The 23,029-nt window shown below is 51.5% G+C and overlaps 1 protein-coding gene across 1 annotated transcript in view; it reads right to left on the bottom strand.

Moving 5' to 3' along the window:
* The window catches only part of WHRN (whirlin), a 53,426-nt gene extending 31,858 nt beyond the window's left edge, over nucleotides 1-21,568 (bottom strand). The window contains exons 1-2 of the mRNA XM_079324237.1: nucleotides 20,805-21,568; nucleotides 3,216-3,431 (exon numbers count right to left, since the gene is read on the bottom strand). Coding sequence (XP_079180363.1) covers nucleotides 3,216-3,431; nucleotides 20,805-21,404 — 816 coding nt within the window. The 5' untranslated portion in view covers nucleotides 21,405-21,568. The remainder of the gene's footprint in view (nucleotides 1-3,215; nucleotides 3,432-20,804) is intronic.
* Nucleotides 21,569-23,029: the final 1,461 nt, after the last annotated feature.

Genomic DNA, 23,029 nt, shown 5'->3' with positions numbered 1-23,029 from the left:
CCCAATTTCAGCAGTCAATTGTATATCTGTAGCTACCCATAAATCTACACATACTAATAAAAAGGGAGAAAACTGGAGGCAGGTTGTTGCCCTGTTCTAGGACACATTTTCACCCCTCCATGGTGCTCAGTAACTCAAGCCACAGCAACTCAGCTCATCCATGCCCTGCAGCCTGTGTGCAGAAAATGTCACTCCAAATAACCCCAACAGCAGCCAGGACAGGCTCTGCTCACAGCCAGCACCTTGGGTTTGGGGGAATTGCTTCCACCACCAGCTGGCACAGCAAGGCACCTCTGGATATGGAGGTGTCTGGGCAGCCTTGAGCATTTCAGATCAGTAGCAGCCAGTAATTTTCTTTTTTCTGCTCTTACAGATGTGAAATCAGGAGTGGAGGCTGCTGCAAAGTGCATTCCCAGCCCTGTGCACTTCAAGCAGTGACCAATGTCCCTGTCTCTAAGGAGTGGGGCCAGGAAAAGGCTGAACACTCCCTCTCCATCCCAGCTCCAGCACTGACAGCTTCAATTATTTCCTGCAGCTGCCATGGATTCTTCCCAGGTTAACAGAGGGGCCTCCATCCCCCTGTCCTGGGGTCAAAGTGTGATCCTGTGCTGCAGAGTCCAGAGGAGGCACCAGGGGATCAGAGGATGGAGCAGCTCTGCTGGAGGAAAGGCTGGGACAGCTGGGATTGTTCACTGGAGAGGAGAAGCTTTGGGGTGAGCTCAGTGTGGCCCTGCAGGGCCTGAGGGGCTGCAGGAAAGAGACAATTTACAGGGTATTGAGAGCCAGGACACAGGGAATGGCTTTTCCAGGATTAGATGGGATATTGGGCAGGAATTGTTCCCTGGCAGGGTGGGCAGGGCTGGCACAGGGTGCCCAGAGCAGCTGTGGCTGCCCCTGGATCCCTGGCAGTGCCCAAGGCCAGGCTGGACACTGGGGCTGGAGCACCTGGGACAGTGGGAGGGGTCCCTGCCATGGCAGGGGTGGCACTGGATGGGCTTTAAGGTCCTTCCCAACCCAAACCAGTCTGGGATTCCCTGAAGAAGCCAAAGGGCTGCCTGTCTGTGGAGCAACACCAAGGGATGGAAGGACACAAGGTCAGATTCTGGAAGAGCCACTCCTCCCACCTGGGCAAGGTGCACACACCCAGGGCTGGCACACCTGCCCAGGGCTCTGCAAGTGCCAGCAGCACACGAGGCTGAGGCACAGGCAGGGCACTCCCAGCTCCAGGTTTCTGAGCCTTTCCTGTGCACACAGCAAGGACTGAAGGAATGATGTGCACAGAAACAAACCCACAGCTGCCCAGAGCTGCTGCTGCTCTGCCAAGGTGACACTGGGGCCAGGGGTGGGGGACACCAGCCAGCACAGCCTGCTTTTCTCCTCTCCTTAAAGTAAAAATAATAGGCCCTTCTCCCTTGTGGCCCACATGAATATTTCATCAGCAAACTGCCTCATGCTGGATTAGATTTTCCTCTCCCTCTGGCTGAGATGGGAAGCTCACAGACTCTTCCACAACGTTTGGAGGAGCTGAGGAACTGTGGGAACAGACAGAGCAGGATCAGGACAAAAGGATGGAAACAGTCAAGGTCCCATCAATCCTGTGTCTAGGGCTTGCTGACTCCAAGGACAGGACCCTGATATTCCAAGGGTGGCAATGAGGAGACACCACATCCTGCTGGTACAGGGTGAGGCTCCCTGTCCATCTGTCCCCTCACTGTGCCTCACTGCACTGAGCACTGTGACAACCTCTGCAGGCCTGGCTGGCCAGGGAAGGGTGAGGGAGAGGAGACATCAAATCCCTGAGATCAAATACTGCAGCTCCAGCACCCTGTGCTGGCTTCCCTTACACCAAGGGCTGTTAAAGGAGGGCAGCTCACAGCCAGAGAGCAGGGCTGGAAATTCGATGTGCTGATGGTTTCCCTCTGTCAGAGACCCAGGATCCAGCACTGGCCACATTCCCCTGCTCTCACTGCAGAATTCCCTTCCCTGCTCCTTTTTCCTTCACCAGGGTTTTCACCCAGGCCCTTCCTGGCTCAGGCTGCCTCCCCCCAAAGGGAAAAGGAAAATAATCTTATTTCAGGGAATTTGTAGAAGAGAAATTTTGAGGGGAGGGTGGGGGGGTATTTTTTTTTTATGAAGACAGGTCTGCCAAGAGACCCAAGAAAGCCTCACAAGAACAGCTGAGGAGAGATCTGAACTGCAGGAGGAAGGGCAGGAATGCACTCAGGCACCCAGCACATCAATGCAGTGGGGACACAGATTAGAAGAGACCTTAAAGCTCATCCAGTGCCACCCCTGCCATGGCAGGGACCCCTCCCCCTGTCGCAGCTGCTCCAGCCCCAGTGTCCAGCCTGGCCTTGGGCACTGCCAGGGATCCAGGGGCAACCACAGCTCACACAACCTATCTTGTTCTATGTGAAAAATATAAGCAATATTCTTAATATTCTTACTATAGCTCTATTATGTCTAAGTCCTGTCTGTAACTGTGGGCCTGGAGCCTCTTGCTGAAGATATCAGTATGTTTCAACCTTTACTAGAACTCACTCTGCTACTCTGGCATTTGAAAACCTTTCAAATTAAGAACTCGCCCTAAAATTACTGAGTTACTTCTACTTAAATGTCTACTTTATGTGTGAGTGGCTTAATATGCTTCAACCCATCCAAAGGCTTTAATTCAATTCCTGCACTCTGATTTCTCTCTGAAGAATTCAGAGAGACCCCTGACTCACTGACTCTAACATCTGACCCCCCTTTTGAGAGGAATGTCAGATTTGTCTTTACAAACAAGCTGTGGGTCTGCTGGGAGATAAGGTTAGCACTGGGAGATAAAAGAAACAATGGGAGGGATTCCACTGATTGATGAATGGGAAAAGAGATTTGCCTTTACAAACGAACTGTAGGTTTGCTGGTAAATGAAAGTGGATATTGGAAGATGGAAGAAGTAATGGGGAAAACTATGAATTGTATAAGAATTAAAAATGAAAAGGGAGGATTGTACATTAGAGGGGAATCTCAGGTATCAGGTGTTTGGGCAGTCTGTGCCTCTCAAGTACCTCAGCCCATGGGCAAAGAGAGAGGGAAATTGGTATAAAGATCTGAGAGATGCCAGGGCAATGCCCCGTGGCCTCTCTCTTTATTGGAATAAAGCAACAAGGGCTCCTCAGGCTCCTTTAGCACACAGTCCCGCGGTGTGCAGTGGCTGTGCTGCCCGTGCTCACCTTCTTCTCGTCGCCCTCCTGCAGCAGCTGCAGGTGGCTCCTCTTGTCGCCGTGGCGGCGCAGGGAGCTGCTCTGGTGCTGGGGCAGCCCCGAGGGCGGCGACACGCTGCGGCCCTGCGGGTCCACCCAGGTGTAGATGTGGTTGGTGACATAGCCCCCGGGGATGCGCCCCACCGAGTGCACCGACAGGCTCAGCTTCTTGCAGCCCTTCAGCACCTGCAACACAGCGAGCGTGGGGTCAGGGCAGGGACACACTGCTGCTGTGTGCGGGGACAGCAGGGACACACTGCTGCTGTGTGCGGGATCAGGGCAGGGACACACTGCTGCTGTGTGTGGGGACAGCAGGGACACACTGCTGCTGTGTGCGGGGACAGGGCAGGGACACACTGCTGCTGTGTGCGAGGACAGGGCAGGGACACACTGCTGCTGTGAGCGGGGACAGCAGGGACACACTGCTGCTGTGTGCGGGGACAGCAGGGACACACTGCTGCTGTGTGCGGGGACAGCAGGGACACACTGCTGCTGTGTGCGGGGACGGCAGGGACACACTGCTGCTGTGTGTGGGGATGGCAGGGACACACTGCTGCTGTGTGCGGGGATGGCAGGGACACACTGCTGCTGTGTGTGGGGACAGGGCAGGGACACACTGCTGCTGTGTGTGGGGACAGCAGGGACACACTGCTGCTGTGTGCGGGGACAGCAGGGACACACTGCTGCTGTGTGTGGGGATGGCAGGGACACACTGCTGCTGTGTGCGGGGATGGCAGGGACACACTGCTGCTGTGTGTGGGGACAGGGCAGGGACACACTGCTGCTGTGTGCGGGGACAGGGCAGGGACACACTGCTGCTGTGTGCGGGATCAGGGCAGGGACACACTGCTGCTGTGTGCGGGATCAGGGCAGGGACACACTGCTGCTGTGAGCGGGGACAGGGCAGGGACACACTGCTGCTGTGTGCGGGGACAGCAGGGACACACTGCTGCTGTGTGCGGGGACAGGGCAGGGACACACTGCTGCTGTGTGCGGGATCAGGGCAGGGACACACTGCTGCTGTGAGCGGGGACAGGGCAGGGACACACTGCTGCTGTGTGCGGGGACAGCAGGGACACACTGCTGCTGTGTGCGGGGACAGGGCAGGGACACACTGCTGCTGTGTGCGGGGATGGCAGGGACACACTGCTGCTGTGTGCGGGGATGGCAGGGGGTGACAGGTCAGCACGGTGGGACACGTGGGGACATCGATAAACCAGGTGTTGAATAGGTGTTTATTGCATAGGGCTGGGTGAAAAGGGCCCTGCTGGAGCTGCCAAACAGCTGGAGCAGGGCAGAGAGAGAGAGGAGTGAGAGTTGTGAGAGGGAAGAGAGAGGGAAGAGAGGGAAGGAAGAGAGAGGTTTTCCCATTTATAATACAATAAATCTTCTTCATGAATATTCTAATATTGAATATATAATTATTATTATTAATAATAATATTAATATATAATATAGTATTATATATCAACATTATATATATATACTATATATCATATATATTATACATTATATATATTATGCATTATATATTATACATTATATATAATATATAATACAATGTCATATATTAATAATATTTCATATAGCATAAATTATAAATATAATATAAATATTATCTTATACGAATATACAATATTAATTTATTATATTTATATAATATATAAAATACATATTATAATATATAAATATATAATAATATATATACAATAAAATAAAATATGAAAGTATTTATTATATTTATATATAATATAAATACTATATATTATATATATATTATCCATTATATACATTATACATAATATATAACATGTAATATAATATTACATATTTTTAATATTTTATATAGTAAAAATTATAAATATTATATAAATATTATCTTATATGAATATACAATATCTATTTATTCTATTTATATAATATATAGATATATATAATAAAGTATATAAAATTAAAAAAATATTTATTATATTTGTACATATGAATAATATATAATCATATACATAATAAATATAATAATATATAATAATGTAATAAATAATGCATTATATATAATATATAAAACTATATAAAACTATATATTATATAAAATAAATATTTATATAAATATTATATAAAAATAGCATAATAGTATAGATATTAATATATAATATATAAAAATAATATTACATATAATAATATTGAATATATTGAATATTAAATATTCTCATTTCCACTAACCAATCTAATACAAGATACAAATTCTATAGCATTTACATACAGCCTATAAGAATCATTACATTACCACAATGTGTTGTACTTTAAACCTCAAAAACGACTCTTTGGAGCCTGGCAGGCTCTTCTCTGACCTTTGGAGCTGCTCTCCAGCAGAAGGCATTGTTCTGTCCAGAGGGTTTTACTTTCCTGGCCATCCTATTGTCTTCTGGTTCTTTAGTACCTAAGGTTTGGTATCTCAAAGATGGCTTTCATTTCAATCTCACTTATGGTTTCCATATTCTCAAAATCTTTTGCTAGGCAATCATATTTATAAGGTTTTGCCAACACATATTTTGCTGCCTAGTTGTTTTTCTGCATATTTTGCTGTTTATTCACATGCTTAACCTTTTTTCTCCATATTTCTTAGTTTAGACCAATGTTTATAACAGGTGCATGGAATGAGCCATTTTAAAGTTTTTTTTCTGAAACTTGCTGAAAGCCTGCAAAGCCACTAAAACATAAATTGGGCTAAATCAAGGAAAAAAAAAACAACTAAAAAACAAAACACCAAAATTAAAAACCCCAAAATAAAAGTAAGCAACTAAGTTCTAGACAGCAACCAATCATTGCACCTAAAAAATCCATACAAAGCACTTAAACAGCATAAAAGCACCAATCAAAAAATGCATAATCAAAACTAAAAAGTAAACAATTAATCAACTTCTACATAATCACATTAATTTACTGTCCAAAAGTCCTGTTTCTCCTGCACTTCAGGCAGACACACTTCTGGAGGCTTAAAGATCTCCAGCTCCTCTGCAGCCACCAATGAATGATGGAGCTGCAGAAAAAGCTGGTGGGAAATGCTGGGATTTTTCTGTTCTCTCCTGGCTGCAACAGAGATAAGGCAAAGCTGCTGAGGAAACAGAGAAAACCTTTCCCACCTGCCAGGGGAAGGGAGAGGGAGGCAAAGAGGTGCAGAGCCATGCTCAGGATGGGCTGAGCAGCTTCTGCAGCTGGAGAGGAGCCAGAGCAGGACAGGGAGCAGTGCTGGGGGTGAGCAGCACTCAGCCCTGTCCAAAGCCCTCTCCAGCCCTCACAGAGCCCCTGGAAAGTGCTCCAAGATGTCCCTGCAGCCCTCTCCCCTCCAGGCTGGACAGGGATGTCAGCCTCTCAATGCCTGTGCTGGCAGCCAACAGAAGCAGGGTGGGGAAAGCCTTAGCTCAGCCCCAGCTCTGTCCAACTCCAACCTGGAAAAGCTCCTCTGAGCCCCAGCTCTGTCCAACTCCAACCTCTGCCACTGGAAAAGCTCCTCTCAGCCCCAACTCTGTCCCCTCAACTCCAACCTCTGCCACTGGAAAAGCTCCTCTCAGCCCCAGCTCTGTCCAACTCCAACCTCTGCCACTGGAAAAGCTCCTCTCAGCCCCAGCTGTGTCCCCTCAACTCCAACCTCTGCCCTGGAAAAGCTCCTCTCAGCCCCAGCTCTGTCCAACTCCAACCTCTGCCACTGGAAAAGCTCCTCTCAGCCCCAGCTGTGTCCCACAACTCCAACCTCTGCCACTGGAAAAGCTCCTCTCAGCCCCAGCTGTGTCCAACTCCAACCTCTGCCACTGGAAAAGCTCCTGCTGCTTCAGGGAACATTGACAGCACTCCCAGAAATTCAGGCACTGGGTTACCAGCTGCCTTCCCCAGCACAAGCAGCCAATTAATGAGTGGAATAATTGCTAAATGCATACACACACTTAAAGCAGCACACACAGATATAACCTTGGGTGTGATTTGCAATCTCTCCTCTGCCCCACCAGCTTCCACTGTGAGGAGCTGACACAGAACTTCAGTGAACACAGAGGAGTTCTCCCTGGGGACAGCTCTAAGTGCTGATCCCTCCAGAGGCCTGAGGAGCATCAGCACTGCAGATCTGCTCTCAGAAGAGAGGTGTTTGGGGCTTTTTCACATGTATACATCATTCTGATGAGCTGCTCCTGCAAGGTCTCCTGTCCCCACTGAGCAGAGAAGCTGCTGAGCAAGGCTTGTGGCTGGGAAGAACTAAAACCAGCAGTAAAGGGTAAAACTGTCAGTAATAGTGAGCTGGCTGGATCCCAGCCCTGAGCTGGCAGCTCTCCCTGCCAGAGGCACAGAGAATCCAGCCCAAAGCCCAGCTCAGCAGCTCCATCACACACAGCAGCCTGCTGCAGACCTGCCACACGCTCCCAAGGTCACCAGTGCCTGAGGGATGCCACAGGGATGCAAAAACTGCTGCAACCAGAGCCCTGGAGCTCTCAGCTTTCTGTGCTGTCTGGCACTGACCCCCTGGAGAACACTGCTTTAGACCTGAAACCTTGGAGAAGGCTCCAAATTTGTGATGGAGTTTAAATCATGGGTGTAGTCAGAATAGAAGTGTGTGATTGCACATGGTGAAAGTGATTTCACATGGTGAAAGATTTGATCTTTGGGAATTTTGTAATATAGAAATAAGTATGGGAAAAGACAGAAGATTTTGGGTGTTTCTTTCTGACTTTTTCCTTCTTCTTCATGGTTTCAGGCAGTAGTTGAACAGTTAGTGCTGCACTGAGGGTCACAGGGGTTTGGTTATTGTGTCAAAAGTATAAATAATACAGGTGTTAGCTCTTTATTGAAGTGTTTAGCTTTAAAAGACCTTGTACCTAGCTAGGTTCAGCTCCATTTTGCTCACTTTTAACTGGCAGCTAGAAGTGTTACAGAACTCTTTGTACTTTAGATAAGATTCAACAAACAACCAAGCCTGAACACGAGAAATTCGTCTCCATATTTTTAATCCTGACTCTGAGTGAAGACAGAAGAAAATTAATACAAGCCACTAATTAGGTGATGCAGTTACCCCATTTACACAAAACCAACAGCCCCACTGGGACACCTGCAGGGCTCTTCAGCCCCTGGTTGCTCACCAGCTCCAGCCCATTCCTGCAGCTCCCCAAACACATCCCACTGGGATCTGTATTGTTACATTAGCAATATAATATAAGGATAGCTGAATAAGTAAAAAAGAGTTTTTCTGAGGTTATGTTGAACAGACATATGGTATTTAAACTTAATACATTACCTAAAGTTACTTAAACACTTTAAACTGGCTATTTGACAAATTTGTACTACTAAAAGCAAGCAAAGCAAAAGCATAACACATAATTGAACTTCATATTTTCCTTTAACTATTATTTAACAAAAAATTCTACAATATTGTCCAGGGGAACAGGCTCCAGGGCACAGAGCACTTCCTGAGCCAAGCTGCCTTAGAGCCAGGCTCAGGATGGGCTGAGCTCCATGGAAATCAGTGAGCTGGGGGTGGCAGGGACCCTTCTCACTGACCCAGAGCTGCCAGGGCAAGGGATCCCTGTCAGATGGGGTACAGGACCCCCTAAATGTTCTTTGTTCATCCAAAATGGAGCCATCTCTATAAAACCTCTTTTGAGACTGCATAGCATCATTGTACCCTGTACCTGTATATTCTTTTGGGCCCATCAGAGGAAGAACTGGAGCATGAGCAGGGAAGGGAATGGAGCTGGGGAAGGGGCTGGAGCCCCAGGAGAGGCTGAGGGAGCTGGGAAGGGGCTCAGCTGGAGAAAAGGAGGCTCAGAGGGAATTTCTGGCTCTGCACAACTCCCTGACAGGAGGGGACAGCCCCAGGTCAGGCTCTGGGATCAGGGGACAGGGACAGGAGGAGAGGGAATGGCTCAGGGTGGGCAGGGGAGATCAGGGTGGACAGCAGCAGGAATTTCTGCATGGAAAAGGTGATTAAACATTGGAAGGGACTGCCCAGGGAGGCTTAGATTCCCCATCCCTCAGGTGTTTAGGCAAAGACTGATGTGGCACAGGGACCCCCTTTCCCCCTTCCTCAGAGAATCCATCCTGGCAGGGAGGAGAAGGAGCAAAGGAAACCCTGAGGAGACACTGGAGGCACAGAGCAGGAGCAGGCACAGGCAGGGGCTCCATGCTGGGCAGTCAAGTGTCACACTGCCTGGGGACAGGGCACAGGTGCTGCTGGAGCCTGGCAGAGCCATTTAACCTCATCCCCTGGCAGGGCAGGCACAGCAGCAGGGCTGCTCTCTGCAGGCACAGGGAGGGCAGCCGGGATGAGAGGCCAGAGATTTACACGGGGATTTTTCTGTCTCCCTGCAGCTCCACCAGGAGCAGGGATCTGGGGCTCAGGGAGATGTTTTATGCATGGAGGTGACAGCAGAGAGATGAGGGAGGGCAGCAGCTGCACAGCTGGAGGAAGCAGCAGGGCCAGGGCTCCATCCAAGAGGGGACACAGGAGTGACAGGAGCTGGGAGAACCCAGCAGGACATGGCTGGTGACAGAGTCACCCAGAGAGGCAGTGCTGCAACAGGCTGGTGACACTCTGGGGATCCTTTACACAGTCACTGAAGTCTGTCCTGTACTCAGTGAGAAGCAGTTTCCTGTCCAGCACAGAGTTCCCTTCCCAAAAATCCCTCCCTGCTCATGCCCAGGGCAGGGCTGGAAGAGGAGCCCACCAGAGACCCTCCCTCACTCAGAACCCTTCAGGACACACCTTTAGGACCTGCTCACCTGCTGACCTGCACCTTCTGGAGACCCTCTGGTTAATCACAGGTGGGGAGGACAGTGACACCCACAAAAGATTTGTAAGGGACTTTTAGAGGGACTATGTAGTAACAGAACAAGGGGGGACGGGTTCATGCTGAAGGATGGCAGAATTAGTTTGGATATTGAGAAGAAACTCTTCCCTGTTAGGGTGCAAACCCCTTCCAAAGCTAGTGAGCACTAAAGTCAGTTCTGCTGAAAAGTCTGAGCTTCCAGGAAGCTTGGTGTCCATCAGGCTCTTTAAACTCAGCCCTGTGTGCAAGGAGGGCTCAGAGCAGGGCCCAATTCTGTTCCCTGGGGCCCACAAAAGGAAAGGGAAGGAACTGATGCTCAGGAGTTCTTCTTCCCTGTGCAGTGACTGAGCCCTGGACCAGGAGCCCAAAGGTTTCACCACTGTCCTTCATCCTGCTGCTCAGGCTCTGAGCACTCCCCTGTCCCCATTCCCAGCCAGGTGCCACAGTGTCACCAGGCTGGCACCAGCCCTGCAATGTCAATTCTGCTGCCAGCCCTGTTTATAGAGCCAGCACAGCAAGGAGGGCCAGAACCTGCCCACACAGACAACATCATCCCAGCTCCCTGGGACAAAAGCAAAATCTTTTCAGCAGAGTTCTAATCTCAGAATTCCAGAATCACTGAGGTAGGAAAAGACCTCCCAGACCACTGAGTCCAAGCTGTGCCTGATCTCCACCTTGTCCCCAGCCCAGAGCTCTCAGTGCCACCCTGGACACCTCCAAGGATGGGCACTGCAAACCTCCCTGGGCAGTTCCAAGCCCTGACCACCTTTTCCATGCAGAAATTCCTGCTGCTGTCCACCCTGAACCTCCCCTAGCCATTCCCTCTCCTGTCCCTGATCCCAGAGCCTGACCTGGAGCTGTCCCCTCCTGTCAGGGAGTTGTGCAGAGCCAGAAATTCCCCCTGAGCCTTCTTTTCTCCAGCTGAGCCCCTTCCCAGCTCCCTCAGCCTCTCCTGGAGCTCCAGCCCCTTCCCCAGCTCTGTTCCCTGCCCTGGACACATTCCAGCCCCTCCAGGTCCTTCCCAAATTGATGGGCCCAGAACTGGACTCAGGATTTGAGATGCACAAGGGGGACATCACAAAGGACAGGCTCTGGCTGGGAATTCTACAGAGAAAAACATTTTACTGCCAGACACACAAATTGTCCTGTGTGCCCTGACTGCAGAGATACCCCCCAAAGCCACAGCAGAACTCATGCTGTGAGTTTTTGGGAAATCAGGTTAACTGATGGGCACACTGAACCTCACCCAGCCACCCCTAAATAACAATAAAAAACAAACCTCCTTAATGCCCTGTGCAGAATCAGACAGTGCAGGCTGCATCTCCATCTCCCTTCTCAAGCCATTCCAGGGATTTGCTGCCTGTTTGTTCAGTGCAGCTGGGTTTTGTTCCAGCCTCAGATAAGATTTGGCTTTGCCCCATCTCTGATGTGTTTGAGGACCATGGGGTGCAGGTTTAGGGCTGGCACCACAGTGTGCAAGCTCACCTGCCAGCAGCCCAGCCAGCTTGAAGAAATCATTTATGTGAATCTGGGAATTAGTGCCAAAACCTTCAGCAGAGGAACAGCCACCAACTGCCCAGAAATGTGATCAGAAGCAGCAAGTGGCAGAGAGAGAGGCAGATTGATTCCATGAGGCCACTGATCCCCTAACAACACTCCATTTAATTATCTGTCAAGCCCTCTGAGAGGGAAGGACATCGTGTAAACTGATCAAGAAAGGAAACACACCTCTCATGTGCCACAATTACCTTCAAAAAAACTCCCATAAAACCCAAACAGCTCCCAGCACATCACGTTCTTCCCTAGGATCCAGAGTGGCAGCTGCCACCCTTCTGAAACCCTGCAGCTCCCACATCCCTGAGGCCTTTCCCCTCCCATCCTCCCTCCACTCTCATTCCCCATCCCAACAGCCCTGACAGGCTGTGTAAAACACCTCCAGAAATGCCCCAGAAGGAGCAGAGGTGCCAGAAATCAATGGCAATTAACCATCAGGATGCTCTCACAGGGACACAGCCCCCTCACTTCACCTTTAACCACGAGCCAGCCTCCTCCTGCCCACAGCCCCCAGCTGCTTTCTGTTGGCTCTGGGATAATGGGCATGGAATAATGGGCATGGGTCAGTGCAGAGGTTATCAATCAGCAAAGCACTGGGAATTTGGCAGCATGTCCCCAAAAGGAAGGCAAAGGCTTAGAAATCAAGCTGCAGAGGGAAGGGAATGCTGAGATACCACAGGAGGGAGGCAGAGGGAGCTTTTACAGCACGATCAGTGCAGGGAGGGATTGGCACAAGTTTATCCCACCACTGCTTCCTGCTCTATCCCAGGCTGTTCCTGGGATGGAGAGACTGTCCCCTGCCCCAGAGTGCAGTTGAAAAAAAGATTATTTTGGAACAAATGTTGCCCAGAGCAGCTGTGGCTGCCCCTGCATCCCTGGCAGTGTCCAAGGCCAGGATGGATGGGGTTTGGAGCAGACTGGGATAGTGAAAATGCCCCTGCCCATGGAAATGGATGAGCTTTAAGGTCCCCTCCAACCGAAACCAGTCTGGGATTCCATGATTTTGAGTCTATCCCACCCCCATGTTGCCTGAGAAAGCACAGGGAGCTGGATGTGAGCAGAGGAACTGGGAATGGAATGGTCTGAGGGGGGCAAAGAGCTCATCCCTGAGTGGGAACAGAGGGGCTGGAACGAGGAAAAGGTGACACAGAGGGGACAGCAGGACACAGGAGGGGACAGCAGGACACAGGAGGGGGCTGAGGGAAGCACAGAGGGAGGGACAGCAGCAGTACCACGGCACAGGGGGGACACAGGGGTGACAGTGGCAATGTGGGGGTGACACAGGGGTGACACAGGCTCCCTGCAAGAGGACAGAGGGAGATGCAGGAGGCACAGCCCAACCTCTCCCAAGCCAAAGGACAACAGTTGGGCTTTCAAGTAGTGGCACTTATGCAAATCAATGCAAATCGATGTATAATGATGGTGATTGCACACATTTAGCCCCAAGGCATCAGGCAGCCCATGTCCCTTGCACCAGGAAAGGTCAAGTGAAATCCTGGCTCCAGCACCTTCTCCCCAAGCCCTCCAAGGGCTGACACCTCCCCATCCTCACTCTGCAACCTCCAAGCTGGTCCCTGCCCAGTGCAGCCCTCAGGCAAGCCTGGGATAATTCTAAAAAGAGCAGAAAACTCCATAATTGTGGAAACAAAGCAAAACCAAAGCTGTCTGGGTGCTTTCAGGGCAGGGGGAAGCATAAGGGATATGCAGATTAAAGCACTGCCTCCTCCTTCCCGGGGTCTCCCCTTTCTGCCCCACACCAAGCAATGCTGAAAGGAGGGAGGTGAAGCACCACCAAGGACATGTCTAAACAGGGTTAATTCTCTGGTGGAAAAACTTTGGAAGAATCAATGTGAGGAAGATGCTGGATGAAGCACAAGGACATGGAGGCAGAGCCCCTCCAGCCTCCCCTGCCCCGAGGTGATCCCTGAGCCCAGCAAGGGGCACAGGGCAGCAGCAGAGCCCCTCTACTCCCTTGGTGACAGGGAGAATCACACAGCATCCCAAGGATAAATCACACCAGCAGATGCTCTGTCCCTTTAACTGAGGGCATGTAGAGCTGAAGAATTCTCTGTGGCATTGAGGGAAGTGTCAAGAAAATCCATCCTCTTCCCTGAGGACAGGGGAACTGCGTAAAGGATATTTTAATTCCCCAGTTCTGACGCTTTTGTTTTCTTCCAATGGCCACTAGAAGGAAATAAGCTTTTATCCTCCAGGTTATCTTATCAATTCCTTTGCTGAGGCAAAAGTGTTTATTTACAAGGAGCCCACTAAATAACATTGATGCTGCAAGAACTCCGGGATGCCCTGACAATGCTAACCCTGATGAACAAGCCAGTCCTGGTGCCAAGTCCTATCATCCCTGCATTATGAGGAGAGGAGAGATTAAGGCCCTCATTCCAATCTTTTGCATCAGTATAAAGTCATTTGATTTCATTAGGGCTGATTGTGATTTGCTGGTGAAATGAAGGGAAGCAGATGACTAAGGAACTTGCCCACTGAGGGAGATCAGTGGCAGAGCAGCAAATACAACAGCTCCTAACCCAGGTGGAGCAGGCAAGCCCAGGCTCCCACAGCCCCTGGCTGGGTGTGCAGCTTCACCCCAGCCCAGGTGGCAGCAGGAATTCATCTGGAGATCACAGTGACAGGGGAGCAGCTCCAGTGCTCAAACCTGCTCCAAGGACTCCAAATCTGCAGCCCTGCCACTGCCATCAGCCCTCCCCATTAAGCAGCTTTAAAAGTCATTTTAGATGCAGACACCTCTAAGCTCAAGAGTGACCATTTCCCCCCTCCTTTTCCCCAGAGGGAGATCCTGGTTCCTTTACACTTTCCACCCTCTCCCTCTGAGTCCAGCTGACTACAGGAGCTGAAATGGAAACTGTTTGCAGGACAGAAGGCACAGCAGGAGCCCTGCAGCACACAGCACCTGCCTTTAAGCTGTGAGTGCTTTTTTTTGAGTGCAGTTTTGGGGTTTTTGGTTCTGAGCAGATCCAGAGATGAAGGAAGCAATTACCACTCTAAGTGTTGGGGTGGATGCAAGTCACATCCTCCTTTTCCATGCTCCAGCTCCCCGAGCTCCCTTGGGAGGGGAGAATTTCCAAGCCTCCTTCTTTAGTGCCTTCTAAAAACAGAGCTGGTGACAAGCAAGCAGCAGCTAAAGGAACACAGGATATCTTCACAGAGTCAGGGATCAATGGATTTCCTTCCCCCCCAGCCATCCCAGCCTGGTCTGGCTGATCATGAAGGGTCAAAACCCAACCAAACCAAGCTGCAGTCACTCCTCTGAGCCATGCCCACAGTGCCATGGTGATTAAACAAGCAGTGTCAGGTCATGGTAATCAATTAATTGGCATCACAAGAAACAATGACATGAAATTTGCTTTATTGTAAACTAGATGGAAAGGAAAATGGCTCAAAATATGTTTCTGAGGGCTGCACATCTCTGCTGTCATTTCTCAGAGGTCTTTTAGCAATCCCACACCTGGGGTCCTTTGGTGTGAAATATTATAATCTCTGAAGAGATCACCTTGTTTGCCAGCATGAACACCTGCAGTAAAAGGACATAAAAGGAATTTTAATCTCCTTTTAATTATTTTTAAATGCCCACCTGACACTTCCACCAGAGGAGGAGATGGAAGGGCTGGAGGGAGTGAAAAGCTCTGCTGGAACAGAGATGGTGGCTGGGGATGAGATCCCCCTTTATCCCAGGCTGGGGTGTGATGTGACACCCCCTGATGGAATATCCTCCCAGGCAGGGTGGCACAGGGACACACAGGACAGGCTGGCAGTGCCACATCCTGCCCCCTCTGCTTCACCCCAAGCTTCCCCCAACCCCCTCAGCCTCTCTCCACAGCTGGAAAACCCAAGACAGGGCACTTAAACTCCTCCAGTTCCTCCAGAAAAAACTCAACTCCTGCCCAGTCCATCACATATTTTCACCAATACCAAAGGATCAAACTCCCCAAGCCCAGCACATCCAAATCAGTGGAGTTTGGGTGATTCTGGTCAAGCTGATCCAGATGTGCCCAGCTGCCAGCAGGAACAGCAGGGCCAATGGTGGGACCAGTGCAGCTTTTTGAGGCTGGTGTAGCTCATTAAACAAAATGCTAAATCAGGAATTCTTCCACTTTTCACTTTCTCTCATCCCCTCCCTCCCTAAATGTCCCTTTATTCAAAGGACGTAAAAACCTTTAGCAAAGCAAGAAACATAAAAGGTGGGGGAGAAAGGAGTGTGAATTTAATGCCAACCCCAGAGCACTGGGGAAACACCTCCCTGGGTAACATTTTGATGGTCTAAAGTTATAAACACCTTGATTTTAAGTTCTCTGGATAAAATATGACAGCTTATCAATACAAACTTTCAGCACAACTGCTAAAATATAGCAGTATATGCTAAAATACAGCAGCACATACACCATAAATAGAAAAAGACATATATATAGTGTATAGACATAATATAATGTCTAAATAGCAAGGCTGATAAAAGCCAAGAGAGTTCTAAAAATATGGCAGACAACACAAACTTCTCCACTCAGCCCATAATTCAAATGCTGGTGATCTTTTGCTAAAGTGCACTCTTGAATGCTGCAATGATGGAGCTGTAATTGTAATGGAGTCATTTAATTTGGATTTGGATGAAACAGGCGAGCACAGAGCAGACAAGGCATAAAACTCCCGTGCTCACATAAAGGTTAAGGAGCTGGTCATTAAGGGAATTGATTTGGAGTGTTGAGGTAATCTTGTGGTTGAAGTCAGAATGCCACTTTTTATCTCATTTACAGAGAAAACATCTGCAAACAGCAGTGCACTGGTCCCAGGCCAGCAGGGAGCTCTGAGCTGGGACATCAGACCAACATTGTGGCAATTCCCACTTTGGGTGCATCACTGAGTGATGCCTGAAAAATCCCAGGAGCAAACAGAAATTGCTGCTACCCCAAAGGCAGCACAGCACCCCTCTCCTCCTGCAGAGGAGGGGTAAGAGCAGCTGGGCTGCTCCTGCAAGGAAAGGCAGCAGAGCTGCCACAACTCGTGAAGAGAACGCAGGAATGCTCACACACAGCTGCACAAACAAACCCAGACACTGCACTTAGCCCTGCTCTGCCTGGGCAGCTGCCACAGCCACACCTCCAGCAGCCCAGGGCCACACAGTGCAGCTGTGGCTCGGGAAGGTTGTCATGCTCAGCCCTGGGAGCCTTCATGAACCCCAAGAATGAGCTCTGACAGCTCGTGTCACTTGGGGCTGCCCTGGCCAGACAGCTCCGTGCTGCAGGACAGGAGCTGGAACTGAGCTCTGATCACACACACAGAGCTTTGATCACACACATACACACACACACACACACAGAGCTCTGATCACACACACACACACAGCTCTGATCACACACACACACAGAGCTCTGATCACACACACACACACAGCTCTGATCACACACACACACAGAGCTCTGATCACACACACACACAGCTCTGAGCACACAAACACAGCTCTGAGCACACACACACAGCTCTGATCACACACACACAGCTCTGATCACACACACACACAGAGCTCTGAGCACACACACACACAGCTCTGATCACACACACACACACACAGCTCTGATCACACACACACACAGAGCTCTGAGCACACACACACAGCTCTGAGCACACACACACACAGCTCTGATCACACACAGCTCTGATCACACACACACACAGCTCTGAGCACACACACACACAGCTCTGAGCACACACACACAGCTCTGATCACACACACACACAGCTCTGAGCACACACACACACAGCTCTGAGTACACACACACACAGCTCTGATCACACACACACACAGCTCTGAGCACACACACACAGCTCTGAGCACACACACACACAGCTCTGAGCACACACACACACAGCTCTGATCACACACACACACACACACACACAGCTCTGATCACACACACACACAGCTCTGAGCACACACACACAGCTCTGATCACACACACACACACAGCTCTGATCACACACACACACACACAGCTCTGATCACACACACACACACACAGCTCTGATCACACACACACACACACAGCTCTGATCACACACACACAGCTCTGAGCACACACACACACAGCTCTGATCACACACACACACAGCTCTGAGCACACACACACACACACACAGCTCTGATCACACACAGCTCTGATCACACACACACACAGCTCTGAGCACACACACACACAGCTCTGAGCACACACACACACACACACAACTCTGATCACACACAGCTCTGATCACACACACACACAGCTCTGAGCACACACACACACACACACAGCTCTGATCACACACACACACACACACAGCTCTGAGCACACACACACACACACACAGCTCTGATCACACACACACACACACAGCTCTGATCACACACACACACACACACAGCTCTGATCACACACACACAGCTCTGATCACACACACACACAGCTCTGATCACACACACACACACACACACACACAGCTCTGATCACACACACACACAGAGCTCTGATCACACACACACACAGAGCTCTGATCACACACACACACACAGCTCTGATCACACACACACACACACAGCTCTGATCACACACACACACAGAGCTCTGATCACACACACACACAGAGCTCTGATCACACACACACACACACACAGCTCTGATCACACACACACACACACAGCTCTGATCACACACACACACACACAGCTCTGATCACACACACACACAGAGCTCTGATCACACACACACAGCCCCTCTCTGAAGCAGCAAACAGTGTCTGAGATCAGCTACACTGCCAGGGGCTTGTGTTAGCAAAGTCTTTTTCCTCAGCTTTCTCTCTTTCTATTTGAGAGATGTGGTGTGTGCACCAATTCCAGCTCTGGTTTATCACAGAATATTCAGAGTTGGAAGGCATCAAAGCATCATCGAGGCCAGCTCCTAAGTGAGCAGCCAATGAAGGGATCAAATCCCCAGTCCTGGGGTTATGAGCACCAAGCTCTGACCAACTGAGCTGATGTTTTGTTCTCCACTGACCCACTGCAGGGCAGAGCAAGAGGCACAGCGAGGAGGGCAGTGCACAGGGGGGTTTGCTGTGCCTCAGGACACCAGAGCACAGCCTCTGCAGAGCTGCCAGTGCACCCAGCCCAACCCCAGACCCCAGGTATCAAGGGGAAGCAGAGAGCACAAAACAAAGCCACCCCTCACCACCTCTTGTCCCTGCAGCTCTGACACTGAGCACCCAAAACACTGTGCTGGGGTATTTGTACCTTAAAACCTTCAAATGCTTCCCTTGAGCATCACTGAGCATGATCTCCTCATTTCCCCTCTCCCAAATGCAGCATATGAGGGCAAATTAACACTTGGTTGTTTCAGAATCTCCCAAGGATTTATTAGAGCCGTACTGTAAATCACTCTGCCACTCTTCCCATGCAAATGGTTTCCACCACCACAACATGGGTGATAAAAACCCTTCCCAGATGGGAAAAGAACCCAGGAGCTCAAGAAGGTGCCAGCACAGGGCAAGTGATGAATTTGTTGTTGAAAGACGTTCAGCTCACAAGGAGACAATTTCTAAGCTGCTTTTTCCTATCAGGATCATATTAACAAAATATAGCTCTTGGCAAGCCACGTCCTCCAGGAATTATTTCTGTGCAGGAAGCACTTAGTTTCACTCAAAATAAATAATGTCTAAAAGGCATCAATTACATTATATTAGAGAACAAACAGAAAGTGAAGTGAATTACCCAGCAGAGTGGGATGAATTGGAGATGAAGTCATGGAGCAGAGCATTCCTGACACCTGGTTCCTCTCCATCCCAATGCCATAACCAAAATATGTGGGGGCTGCAATCTCCAAGGAATGAAATTGCAGACTAACAACTGAAAGCTGAACTGCTGCTTTCCTATCATTAGGAACAAGAGAAAAACAGTTCCTACAAACCTTTCCTCTGCTCTCAGGATTACCAGGGACTCATTTCTAGCCTGCAAGTGCTCTTGCCCAGGGCACTGATTTAAAGCCGGGGCAGGGAATGCACAGGTCGGCAGGGAAGAAGTGTTCAAAGCTGTGCAAGATTAATGCGCTGCCAGAGGAATGCTCCGCATGGAACAGGCTCCCAACAGAACCACTTTAGCTTATTACGGATAAATTAAAGCACAAACAGCTGGAAAACAGCCTTGTCACGCCAGATCCCAGCTCTCCACACGCTGCCTGCAAATTGCTGCTCTAAAAGTCGATTCTCCAGCTCGATAGGTTCGTGCCTCGGGAACGCTCCGAGCGGAGCCCACCAGCCACAGGATCAGCTCTGGGAACGGGTTGGGACATTCAGACCTGGATTCGCCTCAGAACCCCGCATTTCAGATGAAAATCCCACAGTCCATGGAGTTCTCCCCCCACATTAAAGCTTTTATCGATAGCCCCCAAGCTGTTATGGCTACAACAGGTCTCCGGGGCATGTGGAGCCGTGCTGGGAGAGCGGGAGCTCTCCCGTTGTGTAACTATTCTCCTTCTCCCGCTGGAACATTCAAAGGAATCGGGGACCTGCTCCTGCCTCGGGCACGATGCAGCCCCGGGGAGGTGCTGGTGGGGGGGTCTATTCTGCTTCTCCGTGCCTCAGTTTCCCCATCTTTGCGAGGAGAAACCCACTAAAGCGGCTCGAAGAAACACCCGGCTCAGGCAGATTTCCAGCTTCCCCGAGCTCGCCAGGCTGCAGGCGAGCCGCGAGCAGCACCGCTGCGGTTCAGAGGCGCGACAGAAGCGCAGGGCGAGCCCGCCGCGCCCGCAGCCAGCCCGGCACTCGGTCCCTGCCGTGCGTGGCACCGCTATTGCCTCCGCAAACTTTCAGCCGGCTCCGCGCACGGATGGCCCCGCACGATGTCGCCGGCGCGATGCGAGCCCGGAGCGGCGGCTGCGAGTCCGGAGCGGCTCCGCTGCGCTCCTTGAGGGATGCGCGATCCCAGCGCCGCGTCCCGGAGAGCGGCACCGGGGGCTCCGGTCCCACCGCTGGCGGGGATGGAGCCGGGGAGGGATGCTGCTGGACGGGGCGCACGGGGACAAGACACAGCGAGGAGCGGGGACAAGACCCAGCGAGGAGCGGGGACACACGGACAGACAGCGGACAGGCAGAGCGGGACGGGGCGGGATGGAGGAAACACCCAGCGGATCCCGGTGCGGAGCAGCCTTACCTTGACCGCCTCGGCGTGGGTCACCCTGTCCAGGGACTTGCCGTTGACCCCCAGGATCTGATCGCCGACGCGCAGCCCCTCCCGCTCGGCCAGGGAGCCCGGCTCCACCAGCGACACGTAGATGCCCACGCCGTGCTCGGCACCGCCGCGGATGCTGAAGCCCAGACCCTCGTGGGCTTTGCTCCGGCGCAGCGTCACCTGGCGCAGCTCGCCCGGGAGCACCGGCGGCGGGGCGGGGGGCGGCGGGGGGCGGCCGGGCGGCGGCAGGTAGGGCCCCTCGGCCGTGTACTGGTCGAAGAGGAGCTGGTCGGAGCGCGGCAGGACCAGGCGCAGCAGCGGCAGCAGCTGCCGGCGGCGGGGCCCGTCGAGGAGGGCGCGCAGGGAGCGCACCAGGTCGCAGACGTTGCGGCGGCCGTGGTAGGCGTTGAGGCAGAGGATGAAGCGCTCCCGCTCCGCCTCGCTCAGCAGCGCCGTGAGCGCCTGGTGCAGCCGCCGCACGTTCGCCGAGAGCGGCCGCGGAGCCGGGCCCGCCGCCGAACCCAGCGAGCCCGACGAGGAGGAGGAGGAGTGCACGGACACGCCGTCCAGCTCCGCGCTCATCGCCGCGGCTGCACCAGCGCACCGGGGGACGGAGCGGCCGGAGCCGGGCAGCAGCGGAGCCCGGCGGGGCAGGAGCGGGGCCGCAGCGGAGCCCCCGGGCAGCACCGGCGCCGGCCGCCCCGCCGCTCCACCTGTCCGCGCGCTCGCCCGCGGCTCCCCAGGAAGTGACGCGGCCGCTGTTGCCGGGAGACCGGTTATACAGAGCGGCCCCGGCGGCGGGACCGGACCCCCCCGCCCCGCCCCAGCGCCCGCCCCCGCGGGACCCGCAATTAGCGCCCGCCCGTCAGCGCTCGGCGGCGCGCACTGCCCTGCCCGCGGCTCCGCGCGGCATGCGGAGTGCCGGTACCCTCCTCAGCCCTCCCGGCATGGATCGCACCCACCCCCGAGCTTCCTCGGCTCCCCTCCATCCCAGCACGGCGGGCACACGCGGGATGGAGGGCACACGGCAGAGGACGCTCGCTGGGATCGGTTTTCACTGGGAACAGGCTGCCCCGGCACACGGAGCTGTTACCTGAGCCGCGGGGCTGTTTTTCCATTGCCCGGCGTTCCAGGTGTGGGATTGTTGTTACCTCTCAGTGCTGCGGAATTATGGTGCTGGGGATGCACCCGTTCGGCTCAGCACAGGCTTTGTTTTAATCACACCTAAACAAAATTCAGACACGTTTGCTACTGACGGGGTGTTGTAGGAATAGTTATTGTGGGAGCAGATTTTTGGAAGGAGAAATGTCGATTAGACCTTAGAAAGAAATTGTTATTAAGAATTGAGTGAGGGTGGTAAGGCCCTGGCATAGCTGTGACTGCCCCTGGATCCCTGGCAATGCCCAAGGCCAGGCTGAATGGGGTTTGGAGCAGCCTGGGCCAGTGGAAGGTGTCCCTGCCATGGCAGGAGTGTTATTGGATGATCTGTAAGGTCCTTCCAACCCAAACCATTCAGTGATGTCGGGTTTGGAGTCCACCCCAAACTCACAGCAATTAACCCCTCCTCGTTCAGCAAACACAGCCACCACAGATAAGCCTTTCCCATGAGGGATCCTGCTGGTCCAGATCCGGTGATAAAGAAGCTGGCAGGGCCTCAGGCACACGGTACTGCAAACCTGGACAGGTGGGATTCAGGAAAGCACATTCCCACCTGGGATGCTCATGCAGAGATAGCCACCCTCCTCTCTGCCTCCACATCCACAACCTGTGACCTCAGACCCAAAAGAGAAGCATCGGGATCAGGAATCGGTGCAGAAATCCAGGGACTGCTTTTCTGGTTGCTGGATGAATTATTTCTTACTACGTGAGGTTTGAGTTTCTTTTATGTCTCTGGAGCGCTGAGCAAAGACCATTTTCCATCTCAGTCATTTGAAATCTTTCTGTCTTTGTTGGAGTGCCTTCCATCTGCTACAGTAGAGGAGGATTAAACCTAATTCATCAGATGCATCTTGATAGCAGTAGAATTCATTTTGTTCATGGATATGATGGAAGAGCTTAAACAGCTGCATTACAAGTAGCTTTATGTATTAAAGCTTTGTTGGAGCTCTCAATGCCTTGTTTAAAACAAAACTAAACAAAGCAGATTGCTAATTGAAATTCGCGTTCAAACTGCGGCTGATAAATAAGCAGATGGAACAGTCAACATT

Source organism: Erithacus rubecula, assembly GCF_903797595.1.
Source record: "Erithacus rubecula genome assembly, chromosome: 21".
In the NCBI taxonomy this organism is placed as follows: domain Eukaryota; kingdom Metazoa; phylum Chordata; class Aves; order Passeriformes; family Muscicapidae; genus Erithacus; species Erithacus rubecula.
The sequence above is the reverse complement of the archived record's forward strand: the minus strand, read 5'-3'. Positions and strand labels throughout refer to the sequence as shown.